The sequence below is a fragment of the Saccostrea echinata genome, unplaced genomic scaffold (assembly GCF_033153115.1).
Source record: "Saccostrea echinata isolate AGI-Se365-2 ecotype Australia unplaced genomic scaffold, CSIRO_AGI_Sech_v1 ptg000009l, whole genome shotgun sequence".
NCBI lineage: Eukaryota > Metazoa > Mollusca > Bivalvia > Ostreida > Ostreidae > Saccostrea > Saccostrea echinata.
Window position 1 is genome coordinate 8167760 of NW_026889758.1, and position 15699 is coordinate 8183458.

General features: G+C 32.3%; 1 protein-coding gene across 1 annotated transcript; it reads left to right on the forward strand.

Annotated features, from left to right (window-relative positions):
• The first annotated feature begins 1876 nt into the window (after positions 1-1876).
• LOC133181719 (TNF receptor-associated factor 3-like) lies at positions 1877-14316 on the forward strand. The gene is made up of 11 exons (XM_061316283.1): positions 1877-2048; positions 2673-2739; positions 8495-8777; positions 9223-9327; positions 9785-9952; positions 10040-10120; positions 10580-10657; positions 10776-10895; positions 11813-11926; positions 12132-12321; positions 13464-14316. The coding sequence occupies exons 3-11, from the start codon at positions 8511-8513 to the stop codon at positions 14033-14035; spliced, it is 1695 nt and encodes a 564-aa protein (XP_061172267.1). The 5' UTR covers positions 1877-2048; positions 2673-2739; positions 8495-8510; the 3' UTR covers positions 14036-14316.
• Positions 14317-15699: the final 1383 nt, after the last annotated feature.

Consider the following 15699-nt stretch of genomic DNA (forward strand, 5'->3'; position numbering starts at 1 on the left):
ATAGTTCTTGGAATGCTATGGCATTTTCACACGTTTACGGCACAGTAATTAGAAAATAAAGCTTAACAAAATATACACGTAATTTAATAATAATTATGTATCCTACTGACATTTCACGTTAAAGTCTTGTTTGTATTTGTCTCTTGTTTCTAAGGATTCTCTCAGGCCTTGTCTATTTGTTTAACTAATGTTAAAATATTCAATACTTTATATCACATCAACTGTACTCTGAACAAATTTGATCGTCATTCTCAACAATCCAATAAGCTTCATTTTGAGGTAATTTTTTTCAAAAAGGGTGGGGGATTTGAAGTCTATTCATGGAGTTACAAAATTCTGCAGTTAATAAGCTTAGACTTTTAAGATTATCTTTATATTTTTTAATAGTCATTTTAAGTATTTTCATACAATTTACTACTAGTCTAGCTACATTTTTATGTCAAGTGAAAAGTGGAAAGACTTTCTAGTGTTTGTATCATTGTTGCGGTGTTTTTCCTTTGATGTCCACTGTGTTTTTATTTTTGATACAACATGACTAACTGTGCTCTAACAACCATGCATTATCAAGATAGAACACACCAGGGTAATGATGCAACAATTCCAATGACCCTTGACCTTACATTGATAAAGAAAAAGAATATAAACAAAGTAGCTGACTTTATGAGCAAAATACAAGCACATATAAACATAGTGAAGGTATATCTTTCCTTAGGTCTACATAAAAAATTCTAAATTTTGCACGTCAATTTTTTTTAAATCCAAAACGAAATTCACACAAGCACATCTTTATAAATGAATGTTTTCGTCTCTCATAAACTTGAAGCGTAACAAACCACACACAATGTAGTATAGGGAGCGAGGTGGATATTCCTTGTTTTCTAATTCCAACACAAATCGCTGCATCCAGTAATTTAGAGAATCGCTGTTCATCTCGGTCAAAAGTGGACATTTTCTCGTGCCGCACGCCACTCCTTAGCTTGAACGTTACGAGGATATTTTTGAGAGTCTATCAAACGCTGAATTTCATAATCGGACACTTGTACAAACCTTTCATTTTTCGTCTTCGTGTCGACCTCAGGACTGGTGAAATTAACGCCATCGTGTCTAAAATATCTCCTATATCGAAATCCATAATTGGTTCAATTTTTAGTTCCGGTAGATCAAACGTCATACTTCCCAAAGAATCTTCAACCTGCATCTAGTTTCCTATCTGATCTATGGAAATTTCCTTCATAATTTCGGTTTCCGTGTCTATAAGAATTGCGAAAGCATAAAATCACAACCGTCATCCATGGCGTTCAAAATCTGAATGGACGAGGTAGAAAGTTCAAGAAATACAGCGCGCTATACTTTTCGAATCACGTGCTCTTTTTTCATTGGTTATATAAAATGGTATGATGAAATTTTGATAGATCATGGCTAATTCGGTGCATGGGAATATGTAGTTGAATTAAGTGCTATTAACATGAATTTGATAGATCATGGGTAGCTCAATACCCGAGAACAATGATACAAAACATATAGAGTACCTTTTAACGAGTGCATCTTCAGATATCAGACTCGGGGGACAAGCCCTCTCGTCTGATATCTGAAGATACACTCGTTAAAAGGTACTCTATATATTACTTACATAATTGTTCCACATTGATTAGTATATATATATATATATGTTTTAATTACAAGATTTGCTTGTCAAGTTTTACTGATTTTTCACCCATGATATCTATTTTGAATATCAAAGTCTTTGAGACATTCTAATGGTGTATTTTTATTTTAGATCACGTGTATTGTACGTCATATGACGACCATAATGTGGAATATAGATATTTATACATACACGTAATCTACAACTGTAAGGATTAAAATTTTCCGTCCGTGTCATATTCTCTAAAATATAGGAAATTATACGCTCTAATAACTGTTCCGGTCTAATAAAAGATCTAATCACACAGACCTTTAACAACTGTTTCACGCAAGGGTCTATCAGCAATTCAAGTTGGATGGCAATATGAATAACGCAAAAGTGTCCGTTGACGAGAGAAATCCAGGTAAGCTCCTGTGTTATTTGTTGCACTTAAACATGAAATTTAGGTAAACTTGAAAGTTAAATTAATATTCATTAGTTGCATTAACAATGATTATTTAAGCCCACTTTTGCTTTTGTTACTATTTTTGAGTCCGGAATTCCCAATTTATTTATAGCACGACAGTCGATTTATTTAAATCTTATTCAACTGAATGCATTTTCATTGAAAATAAGCACGCTAGAAAAATTATCTAATTAAGCTTCTATTTATGAACACATCGACGCAAGCCACTGATTATGTTTCTCTCTATTTCCACAAACAGAATGAACAAAAAAAAACCGTGGCTTGCGACAATGTCATGAGCAGGGAGTCATTTTTTTTCCTTTTTTTTAAAGAAAGGTTTTAATTTGTATGATTTAGTAGAGAAGGTAGTATATACCTGCATAGAAATGCAAATTTTTACATACATGTTGAATGTACGTATTTAAACCACTTGACACTAATCTCTGGACATACATTAGTTTTGGTATCATATGTCTTATCATTGTAAATAAGTCGGTTTTTTAACACCGCCCCTCCCCCACGTTTTCTTCATTTTGTCATCATTCAAAATTGTATCTTCAATATTTAGATGTTTTTATTTAGATTCAAAAATACGTGGAAGAAGCATACTCTTGTTCAAAAGGGTTTTACTGAAAAGATGGGATTCCAGGTAAGAGGATTGTACAGGTAAAATGTAACCATTATTTCGTTTTGCGCAGTTCTTGCATTCGGGGGGGGGGGGGGGGGGTCATTTCTTCTGGATAAACATTTGTCATGATACATAAAACCATGGAACACATCATAATTTCTTATATTTCTTCAAAGCTATTTGAGTCAATGCCCCGTGGAAAACATCTTACTTTTTTATGTTTCATCTATCTGTAGGAGTGCTTCAGAAACATTATCATAATATAAAACATTTAATATAACATGATATAACATGTAAATTATGAATGTTATAAAATCTCTGAAAAGAGGAAATAAAGATGGAATGGAATTTAATGCAAAAACATTCCTGAATTACCGTTACGGAAGTTAAATTTTTAAAAGAGACAACTGTTTCTGTCTAATTCATTTTGTTATGTCGAAAATGCAATGGTCTAAAGTAGCTAACTTGCAACTACAATCGATGATATTAGGTTCAATGGTCACATTCAGGTAAGTTTCAGTTCTTTGTGAAATCTTATTCTGTGCATCAATTTAAAGAAAAATCGTCACGGAAGTTAATAGATCTTCAGCGACATCTTTCATTTCGTATGAAAGAAGATCCATGCATTTCCTCGCGAGAAGTGGTTTGAATTGTTTTCTTTTTATATAGAAAAAAAAACTTCTCTTTAGTATTCCTTATAATCTATTTGGGACGATTTAGCGGCTGAAAATATCATATTGAAATTGTAAATGAAAGAAGCAACATTAAGATTTCCAGTGGATTGATTGATTGATTGTATGTTGTTACGTTTCGTTCGAGAATTTTTTAAAACTCATATAGAGACGTCACCATATACCGGTGAAGGGCTTCAAATTTAGACCTTTACTTGGCACTTAGGGCCATTGAGCAGTGAGGGTTCTTTATCGTGCCAACGCCAACCCTGACACGGGGCCTCGGTGTTTAAGGTTTCATCCGAAGGACCCGCAACTTTCACTTCGAAGTGCCGAGCGCTTGGCGAAGGAACAGTTGCTACCTATTTTTTATCGACTTAGGTCAGTCGCAGCCGTGATTAGAACACACGACCTTCCGATCACGGAGCGAGATTTCCAGTGGAATACGTTTTTAAACATCATATTGTATTTATATCAAAACTTTAATTACATATATATCTCTAAATATTTACAAAACCAGGAGTGTATGTTCAGTCTTTGAGTTGAAATCGATGTTAAAAATTATAGTTAAGATATTACAACGCTAAATTTGTGAGCGACATCAAAAATTCTTAATTGGGCATGTTTTTGTAGAAGGACTGAGCAAATATATGGATTTTAAAACGTGTGATTTATTAATATCATAATCATTTTGAGTCAAGTTTAATATTATGGTTCCATAATCGAGTGACTAAACACGACAAAATTTCTTAGTATTAACTAATTTAAATTTAATGAACGTGATCGATATTGGCATCAAATGGCAAACACAAAATGAAAAGGGGTGTTTTATAAAGAAAGCATTATACACGCGCCCTGTACCCATGCGATACTAAATTTAGAACGAACTACATTCAGTGTCATTAAATCTAAAAATATATCCACTGCTATTGACTACTAAGCAAACTACATGTATAAAACAAGGTATGAGTCAAGGCATACGGGAAAAAGATGTATACAGAATGATAGACAAAACAACGTTTATCAACAATCTTTGCATGCATACATAAAAAGGCAAAATCATAGTATTACAAAACCAGCATAAAGCTACAAAATAACATGTCAAATGAGCTCCAAGAGAGTCAACACACTAAGAGCATAAAAAAAAATTACTCCTAACTTTTTATGAACAATTTTAATCTACTGGAAATTGAAGAAGTGCCATTTTTTTCTGGTGTCTTTTAAAAGAAAATTTATACTTGTACCTTTTACCGCAAAACAAACGTGACGTTTTGGAGCATGTTTATTTTTCATATGTTCTCTTAAATAAGATTTTGGACATAAACTTGTTACTAATGTCACATTAAAATGTTTTTGGTCTATCATCAGTCTTGAAAGTGCGCACCTCAAAATTTAAAGTAACCAAAACATGTCAAAACTGCTTTGCTGAATCATGAACTCTCATGTGCCTCTTTAATGCTTAATTGTCTTTAAACTTACGTTCACAAATTTCACATTTTTATCCAGGTGGGAGTTTGGCGTCTGATTGTGTAAGTAGTTGGATGCACGTGAAGTCCCGCATATCGAACAAAACATATCGTATGACTATGCGATTCATGCTGTCGCCTCTCACGAAAGCGTCTTAAAAAAATAAAACATTGAAAAATTATTCCTACATGTGCTATCACAAAGATTACAAATTCTTTTAAAGGAGACTGGACACAGATTTGAAGTTAATATTTTCTCAAATTTTCTGTATGATATCATGAATTATATGTTGCTATAGCATTTCACACGGAAATATAATGAAAGCGTGTTCAGAAACTTCTTTTATCTGGAAATTATTGAAACTACGAGTTTCGGGACGCGTTTGATTGACACATCCTTGCACTTTCATAATGTAAACTTTATCCTTAATACTTAAGAAAAGTAGAAAATTTGTTGTGTATTAATGAAAAATATTAAAACTGTAATCAGAAATTTGAGAAAGCAAAACCAAATCACCAGTACTGTCAGTCCGTGCTCAGTGGTGAGTGTAACAAATTGAACACATCTGGGAAACCTAAACATTAATAATAACAGAACCCGTGCCCTGTTTACAAAAACAGATGTTTGGTGTGATGTAAAGAAGAATGTCGTTGTCATTCATCTTCGCTAGCCAAGGCTGATACGCTACTCTCCTCATAAGCCCTTGGCATACGGTGTTAAAAAAAGTTGGGATTTTTTTCTCAAGTTGTGATTGGAGTTGATCGACATCGTTCGACCAATCAGCAATTGTTTTTTGTAAATGACGATATTTGCGTTCGGGATATATCTTGACTCTTTAATATCGGTAATGTAAAACGCAAGTAAACAATGATCCCCAAGATAACATGCCATTCTATGAATAGCTAAATGGTGTCATCCAATATCTAAAGCTACGTGCAAAATATGTGATTAAGAATCTATACTGAAGATGTAGATTTGCATTTTTACATGTTTAAATAACAAATTAACATAACTCGATTTCTTCTTGTTAGTTATTCTTTAAAAACAATAACTTTTTTAAAATACGCTTTTTATTTCTGTCGATGACGCAATCTGTGCGTACCTGGTAAGAATCATGATCACGTGACAAAAACAATCCCGTCTTTTGTCAGCACCGCATGCCAAGGGTTTATGAGGAGAGTAGCGTATCAGAAACCCTTGGCTAGCGAAGATGGTTGTCACTCAATTCCAAAAATATTCATATAAGTTCAATTTATTTAACTGTATTTATTTCTTGAATAAGCATAGAAATTTAGAATGTAAACAATGCAACTGTGTCCAGGCCCCTTTAAATCAACAATTTTATTATATCTACCTTGTTCTTTCATTAATTTATTGCAAACAGTCTGTCTATTGGCGGGTAAAATTATCGACAAGGTTTTCGGTAAATGAATAATTTTGATGATTTACTTAAATCTGACATAATATTGGACAAATTCATCACACTTTTATTGATATGCAATACAAATGCTATTTGTACAATTACATATACTATCATATAATTCTGCTTAACCCGGCCTATGAAATTCACTTTCAATATTTACAGTCCAATCATCATTATTTCTATTCCATATTGGAGACATGCCTTAAGAAAGCAGTTATCTTTCATTCTAATAAAGACACTATATTTGACATAACTTTTCCCCCTACGATGCAAAATGTGTTTTTGAAAATTTACCACTAAAACTGAAAGCATTTACCTATGATGGGAATTGTAGGACTAGTTCAATATCTTGGTAATGTTCATTGTTTTCATTGCTTCTAGAAAACTAATATTTTTGTTTCTCAACATTTACAGTTGAACCCCACTCTTCTGAATAAGAACGTAATGGATCTAACATGTTTTGTAAACCCTTAAATGTTTCTGATATGAACTATCTGTAATTCTTTGACGGAAAATTGGTTATTTTTTGTATGTGCAAAGATTAAGACCTGCCGTCATTTTTTTTTTTTTTTTTTTTTTTTTTTTTTTGAAAAAGAAACAAAAAAGTAAGATGCTACTTTTCCTGTAGACGCATGGGCAAAATTCATCATGCCTATGGTCATCCCAAAATTTATCTGTAAGATTTGCTATATATTGCTGAAATACGCTCTATTTCCATTAGTGAACTCTTCAAAATTAGAGGCGCGTTTGGTCGTCTGACTGGGACTGCATGGCGTTCCGGATAATACAAATCATGCCAATCTCAATCCAATTTTAAATGTTAGATGTATTTGTCATTCCAATTAAAGAATAGAAGAACTAAAAGACATATGTAAGAGAGCAAGAACCCTAAATTTATCATCTATTAATAAAAAAAAATACGACATTTCCGAGGCAATATGTATTGTATTTAGATGTACCATACGATAAATTGATACATACGATCAACAATATCGTTGTCAAACTTGTCATTCCTACTCTTGATGTATATAAAGTCCACAACAATAAAATATTTCATTTGCATTTTCTTAGGATTTGTTCATCGACATTCAACATATTGTTTACATGCTTATGTTACGTTTGTCCCAGAAATCCCGCGAGATTTGTACATTTTCCGACTTTTTCACAAAAGAGCGCACTAAGAAGTATAACTCTTCCATAGTGGAAATAGAACGTATTGAAATCAATTATAATTATTAATATAACAATTAAAATCAACCATATCTTTGTAAAAAGTTGACATTTGTACCCCATAAAAGAAAAAAAATCATGAATTCATTTTTAGAGAAATTGAATTTCTTTTAGTCTAGCATGCTTATTAGCATGATATGAAATTAGACGTGATATGTGATGTCTAGAAATAGCACAAGATTCTTACACTATGTATTATATAACAATTGAAGTAAGGAGAAAAACTAAAATACTGTATAAGCATAAAAAGATGCAATTTCCTCCAAATGCCCGGATACGTATAATTTTCTATCCTAAATTATATTTGTTGATCAATTTTCAATTAGAAAATGCATAGCTGGTTTTTTATTCGCATTTCCTGAAAATATATTTGAGAATTGATAATTTTTCCCTTTATGATATGGTTAATTAAAATAATGAACTTTGAAGAAATTCCATGGGTAAATTCACATTACTATGTGAAATCAGAGACATTTTTGTGAGCATTTTCAATTACTTATTTAAAGCTGATTTTCAGAACCTGGGGATCGGACTACCTTAAATATTTTATATGCTTTCGTTTTCGCTTTTCGGAAAAACCATTTGATATATGCAAAGAGTATGCTGTCAATTTGCATGTTATACCGGTATGTTTCTAGTTCTGATTAAAAGGAGCATATAAACTTTACAGTAAGATTTTACACCTAAAAAGAATAATTTGTATAAGAAATCCGGGTGATAAAGTTTGCAGTTCTTTTCCCCATTGCATGTGTTCTATATATATGACATGAGACACGTGTGATAAATGAAACACTGCAATGCAACATAAGGTAATTGAAGATTTTGATATTTTATTACATACATAACTTACACTCACAATAACTTAAATTTGTAATAATTTAAACATATTTTTCGCAATTCATTTCTTCAAGCATTTTCTTATTGTGGTGGCATTGAAGTATGAAATGTTCTTATAAAATAATGCTTAAAATGTTTACTTTTCAAGGCTTTGAATATTTCTGATGGCTGATGCTTATAGTTCGCTACAATCATCAACATCCAGTCTTAAATCATCACTTCAAGAAACTCCCCCTGGTAACCCTAACTTTGTTAACTTGGACGATAAATATAGATGTGTTGTGTGTACAGGAGTTGTTCGGGAGGCAGTACAGACACCGTGTGGACACAGAGCTTGTGAACAATGCATTTCTCAGTTACTTCAAGGGAATCCAAAACGTATCAAGTGCCCCGCCGGAGAAGATTCGTGTTCCTTTTTAGAATTAAGCGAGGTTTGGCAATTTCGATATCATTCAGGATGTAAACTTTTTTAAGTTCTTAGTACTTTTCCTATATTGTTTTTTCATACAATATCATATCTATTTTCATTTTTACATGTAGGATATGGGATCAATCTTTTTAAGTTCTTAGTACTTTTCCTATATGGTTTTTATCATACAAAGCCATATCTATTTTCCTATAATGAGATCAATCTTTTTAAGTTCTTAGTACTATTCTTTTTTTTTTTATTTCTGATAAAATGCGGGTCATATACATTTTTGGTACAATTTGAAGGAAGAGCTTTCTTACAAAAAATGTTGAATCAGAAAAAAACATTTAATCGACATTTTAGAATTGTATTCTATATAAGGAGTAGCTGTGCCTAATACAACTAATTCTTTTACCACAAAGCTATCAGATTTCTTTTATAATTTGATGGTGTATATAAAATAATAGATTCACAGAGACTCAGGAGCTCGGAGGGAGGTCCGCCTGCTGCTTGTGTTTTGTACATTCAAAATAGAGGGATGTGAAAAAGTATTGCAATGGAGAGATTTACAGGTATAACAAATTATGGTATAAAGTGATTATTTTTGCAGAGGGAGGGGGATAGGTGGGATGGTGGGTTCACTTGGTTAAACAATGAGCCTAGTCTAACGGTTTTACTTGAACTTATAATTACTCGTACAAAATGCTCGAATACTAGTATTCAAGTCGCTGTATACCAGTACTTGAATTAAGGAATGGTTTTGCAACCCAATAAACTGCAACATTCAAACAATTCCTGTAAATTACAATTCTAATCGCTAGTAGCTATTCAATATATCAGGTGACTGCTAAAACTATATAGCAGACTGTAAAGAATTTACACTAAAAGTCATTCAAATTTTACCATATGACACATTAATGACGTAACTATTCTACCATTTTTTTGTAATTATTTGTGTGTTAAAAATATTTTTGGAAAAAAAAAACTTTTTTGTATGACATTCAATATCATATTTTCAATATGTTGCAGGACCACGAAGTAGTATGTGTCTTCAGACCCATCAAATGCAAATTTTCCTCTGAAGGATGTGACGTCATCATAATAAAGAAAGAGATAGATACTCATCAGAAGAACTGTCCCTATCGACCGGAAGCATGTACATATTGCATGCAAAAAATACAGCATCACTTTATACAGGTATCATTAATCCCCTTTTATTCTAAAAGTGTCCTGTAATCATACCATTTGAAGCAGGTGTTCTGTACATTGTGGTCATGATTTCAGGAACACAAGGAGAAGATATGCCCTCAGTATATAATTCCATGTCCGTACAACTGTGGAACAGATCCAGCTCCCAGATTCCTGGTAGAGTAATACAAGTTATAAGTGCAAATTGTATCGAACTTAAAACATGTAACACAGATTATTTTTTAATGTTAGCTCAATCAAGTAGATGCATGTTTCAAAAATGAAATACTATAGTATATTAAGCATTATCAAAAAAAAAAAAAAAAAGGACTTATGAAAGAAAAAACATAGCATTCTGATTTTAACATAGAAAACAAATTCAATTTGACATTCAGGAACTATTTGGGTTTTTTTTTAGCGCTAATAGATATTTTTAAAAAAAATCGTGCCTATTTAGAATATGCCTGTTTATCATATAAGCTAACTAACCTTTTACCTAGTGGCGAATTTTGTTGTATTTTCATTTCAAGGTATGACTTGTAAACATTCTTTGGGGGGGGGGGATTTGCAAAATATATTCAAAAAATATTTTTTTACCTTATGATAGGAAATGTATTTCTAGTATTTTTTGTTTAGATGCAACAACATATCAGCAGTGAATGTCCTCGCCGGCCACTTAAATGTAAATACCACAGCATTGGATGTGAATTTACTGTAAGTTTCTCTTAGTCTACAAATTATTTCAATAATATTAAGTACAGTCTATAATCCCAAATCACATGTTAGGTTCTGGTATTAAACATGCAAATTTATATCAAAATTTAAAATAAAGGGGTCGAAGGACGAAATAGATAGGCATATACAGACAGGAACGGATCGCCATTTAGAGCTCTCTGTAATACAGAACACAGAATCCGGACTGGATGGACTACGTGTGAGGGAAATGATGCAGGTTTGTTTGTATACTTCAGGCTGATTATTTGAGCTGATAATTATGCATTGCTTAATCTCCTGTCCCGAATGAATTATATAGTTTCAACAAATATGCTTCTTTTTATTTAGATGTTCCTGTTTTCAATAAAATTTGTTATATTTTGTTTCTACATTAAAAAAAAAGTTTTAGTGGGTTTTTTTATTTGCAAAGTGTGGACGCTGTTAATAAGTTACAGAAGTTTTTTCCCCAATTATTCCAACTTGCACTTTTAGGTGAATGAAGATTTGAAAGAGTACGAAAAAGATATTGTTTGATATATCGATTTTTATTTGATTACATTATGTTATGTTGTTGCCGATTTTAATTAATTTAGATATGTTATATTAAGAGACAATTTGTGGTAATTTCAATAGATACATGTTAATCAAAATTTGATTTCCTTAATCGATATTTAATTTGAATACCCGTAATCTAGTACCGAAAAGAGACCTTTGTTTTATTCAAACAGCTCCTCATATTTAAATTTTATTTTTCTGTGAATAAAACATAGTATAAGTACAAGTATAATGAAGTCAACATACTTATTTCTTCACAATTCTTAAAAGTTTTAATGAATGTTTTTCTACAAATGACAAAAATTGTATTTAAACTATTAAAATGTAGATTACATATATTTTAGATCAATCAAATGTTTCCAATTTCCAAATAAAAAAGTGTTATTGTCATTCAATACAGTTTGTTAAGCGAAAACTCATGTGAGACAACTTAATGCATCATAACGTAGTCGCATAAAATTATACGATTTGTCAACAAAGAATCTTATATGCTAAAGTTGAATGCTCGTTTGCTCGCTTGCTTTTTTTTTTTATCATATCGACAAAGCTTCACTAAGAAAATGGTTCTATTTATGTTTAAATATTTCAAAATATTAATAGGAAATGGAAGGTAAAATAATTGACCTTCAACATTCAATCACAAGCAATTCCAAACTCTTTGAAGACCTGAAGGAAGGGGTTGATACAATGAAAAAAGCTATGAAAGATGTTAAGGTATGCTATAATCAACTGTTGGAATAAAATGCAACAGTTAAAAACAAATTTAAAAAAAAACATAATGTAGCTTTCGCTTAGAAAGGACAGAATTAAATAGTAATCTTTGCTACCTATATGGGATACCTTGTATAATTCTGTGTTTTTGAACAACTTTCTAACACTAGCTGCCAATGTTTAAGAGGATATAATTTCAATTCTAAAGCTAAAAGTTGTTGCCCAAACCGAAAGGCTCATAACAGTAGAGAGAAAGATTGAAAACCTTGCAGACAAAGAAGCACAAGACAAATTATCGAGAGACATGCTTATGATGAAAGCAACACAAAACACGATTGGTGAACGAGTCACTCAGTTAGAGAGAGCTGGACCTATTGGCGGATCATACGGAACGAATGGTTGGTTGAAAAGAATACTTCCAATATCAAAACCACCATTAACCCCAGATATACATTTCCAGATAAAACTATATCATCATTCCTGAAACTCTTATTTGAAGATGCAACAGAAATTGAGCAGCTATATAATCTCAGTAATTGAATACATATTTACTGAAAGTATTAACAGAAAATAAACAATTCAACACCATTTAGTGTTTGTTGTTTATGAAAATGGAGTCTGAATATCAACTTATTTCGCACTTATCTCACAAGCGGTAAAGTAAGAGGGGAATTTTTCTCGATCTTTTTGGGGTCGCGGAATAAACTAGGCTAAGTCAGATCTTGGGGACTGGATCTTTGAAAGATAGCCAGTATCCGAGTTTCTGAGTCAGGTGAAAAATCCTTTTTGTTACAAAGGTCTACATTGAAATTTGTTAAAAAAAAAATCGTCTCACTTCTATAAGTTTGAGCTTGAGATCAGGGCATACACGATACATTCCTTCCAATTTTACCGTTGAATAAAGTGTACCGTTACACCAGAAAATTTCGAAAATATCAATCAAAGATAGTGCAATGTTTTTTTCAAAAAAGTTGCAAGGCAAGTGATAATTAGTCGGACAATTTGATTATCATTATTTTCATTTACACCAACAAGAAGAAAAAAATAGATAAATTATAGTAAATGTTTTCTATGTAGATAGAGTTTTTAATTGAACCTGAACAGAGGAATTGTATTGTTACGCCTAATCTGTAGAATTAGACTATGACAAAGACATGTTTACCTCTTAGATCACTTTTTTGACCTCCAGCATTTTATTGGTAGAGAACAGTCACTTTACATAATTTTGAATAACAACAAGATTTGAAGGAATGTATAATAAATTTGGTATTCAGATCCAAACCATGATTTGAGCAAATGTTTGAATTTTCTAATAAAGAGCAAAGAAAAGTAAGTATGGGTTTGCATTTATAGTAACACTCAATTTGAAGTTCAATTACTTTATGATTGCAGGAAAGTTAAAGAAAAAAAAAACGTTGTATATAATAATGTTATATAATAATGTTTTCCCCTTATTGCTAATCATACATGTTTACATTTCCCAAGAAAACTGGCTTGTAATTTTAGAATTTTAAAATGACTTTCTTTCTTACATTTTAAGAAATGTCATCAGAATCAATCCAGCAGCACGAACGTCAGCTGGGCTTAATGGACCTAAGACTGGCGGAATTGGACTTACGATTCCAGGTCTTAGAGACTGCAAGCTACAATGGAATTCTGATGTGGAAAATTCGGGACTACAAACGAAGAAAGGAAGACGCAAAGTCAGGAAGAACGATTTCTCTGTACAGTCAACCTTTCTATACTGGCAGATTCGGATATAAAATGTGTGCACGGGTCTATTTGAATGGGGACGGGGTAGGAAAAGGTACTCACCTTTCTTTGTTCTTCGTTGTCCAAAGAGGAGAATACGATGCTTTATTGCCGTGGCCGTTCAAACAGAAAGTCACTTTGATGCTTTTGGATCAAGACAATGGAACAAGACACTTGGCAGATTCCTTTAGACCAGACGTATCAAGCTCCAGTTTCAAGCGTCCCACAACGGAGATGAATGTTGCCTCTGGATGTCCATTATTTGTAAGTCACTCCGTGCTCGAGACACCCACATTTCTTCGAGATGATACGATCTTCATTAAGGTGATGGTCGACATAGAAGGTCTAAAGCAACACTAGAAATATTTTGATGTTGTGCAACTGCTTCAACATGATCACCATTTGCTTTCGGATGTTGAATCAGATGTAAACGTCAGAGTACCCCTGGATTAAGTTGGATAAAATAATACTAGTATATACCACACCGTGATCTGTCGATAAAAGAGAGTGATGAAGAACATCGTTATTGTCTGAAAGAGGTATTTTGTGATTGTTTTACATAAAGCATGCATATATATCACATGCATGGATATTTCTACTTCTGTATTCTTCTCTGTGTACAATAAGGGATGTTTATCCTACTGTTGTAATCCTTTCTTTTGATCATATGTTCTTTGTGCACATTGCAGTATATCTGCTCTCCTCACTCTGTTGGTCTATTACAAGTTAATTTTTCCTTGTAGATATGTTCTTGCTTGCCTCGAAGGTGTCTTATGTTAATGGATGGAAATTTGGAATATTTGAAATTTAATTCATGTGTTTAATCCGTCTATTCTTTCTCATGTTAATTTGTAGGTATTCCATACAATATGTTTCATTCAGCTTTCACGTTCATGTATTTGTATTGTGACTTAAAGAACATCAGAATTAAAGGTATATTGAAGTTTCAATGCATCCGAGTTAAAGGTGAAGAAATGGTTCAATGTTTCCGAGTGAGTGGTATATCCTTGTTTCAATGCATCCGAGTGAATGGTTTATCCATGGCTTAATGCTTCTGTGTGAGTGGTGTATCGATGGTTCATTCATCCAAGTAGGTGGTATATCCATGGTTCAATGTATCTGAGTGAATGGTATATCCATGGTTTAATGCATCTGTGTGAGTGGTGTATTTATGGTTCAGTTCATCCGAGTAGGTGGTATATCCATGGTTCAATGTATCTGAGTGAATGGTATATGCATGGTTTAATGTATCAGAGTGAGTGATGTATCCTTGTTTCAATGTATAAGGGTAAGTCGTGTATTCATGGTTTAATTTATCCAAGTGAGTGGTATATTCATGGTTAAATGTAAAAGAGTGAGTGATGTATCCATGGTTCAATTCATCCAAGTAAGAAGTATATCCATAGTTCAGTGTATCTGAGTGAATGGTATATCCATTTTTTTAATGTATCAAAGTGAGTGGTGTATCCATGATTCAATGCATCTTAGTGAGTGGTTTATCCATGGTTCAGTGTTTCTGAGTGGTGATGTATCCTTATTTCAATGCATCTAAGTGAGTGAAGTATCCATGATTCAGTGCATCTTAGTGAGTAGTATACTTTATCCGTGCTTCAATGTATTACTGGGGTTCTATTTGGAGAAAATTTTTAAATAAGCAGATTTTTTCATATTATTTAGACAAATTATCTACAAAGTTATAGTGTATAAAATATATATAAATTTTTATGAAAGTAAAACTCCATCTTCATAATACAAGAGTGTCTACAATAAGGAGTTTTACTTTCATAAAAATAAATAGTCCTGTGTAGATATATCACCTTTAATGAGATGCAGTTTGAATTGGATTGGGGACTTTATTTTACTGACAACCATTTTGCATTTCTATGAGGTAATTTATTTACTATTTAACCCCTTAAATATTTATTAATTAAATGTTTTTAAATATGTTTTTGTAATCAAAATTCAGTTACTAAAACTATGATGGGCAAGAATGATATTTCATGGGAAAAGCCTACATTTATAAT

Bases quoted from the DNA above. Each gene is read 5' to 3' on its own strand.
- LOC133181719 (XM_061316283.1), top strand. From the start codon at position 8,511: ATGGCTGATGCTTATAGTTCGCTACAATCATCAACATCCAGTCTTAAA. The intron at 9,328-9,784 runs GTATAACAAATT...AATATGTTGCAG, and splicing joins TGCAATGGAGAGATTTACAG to GACCACGAAGTAGTATGTGT. The intron at 10,658-10,775 runs GTAAGTTTCTCT...TTTAAAATAAAG, and splicing joins GCATTGGATGTGAATTTACT to GGGTCGAAGGACGAAATAGA.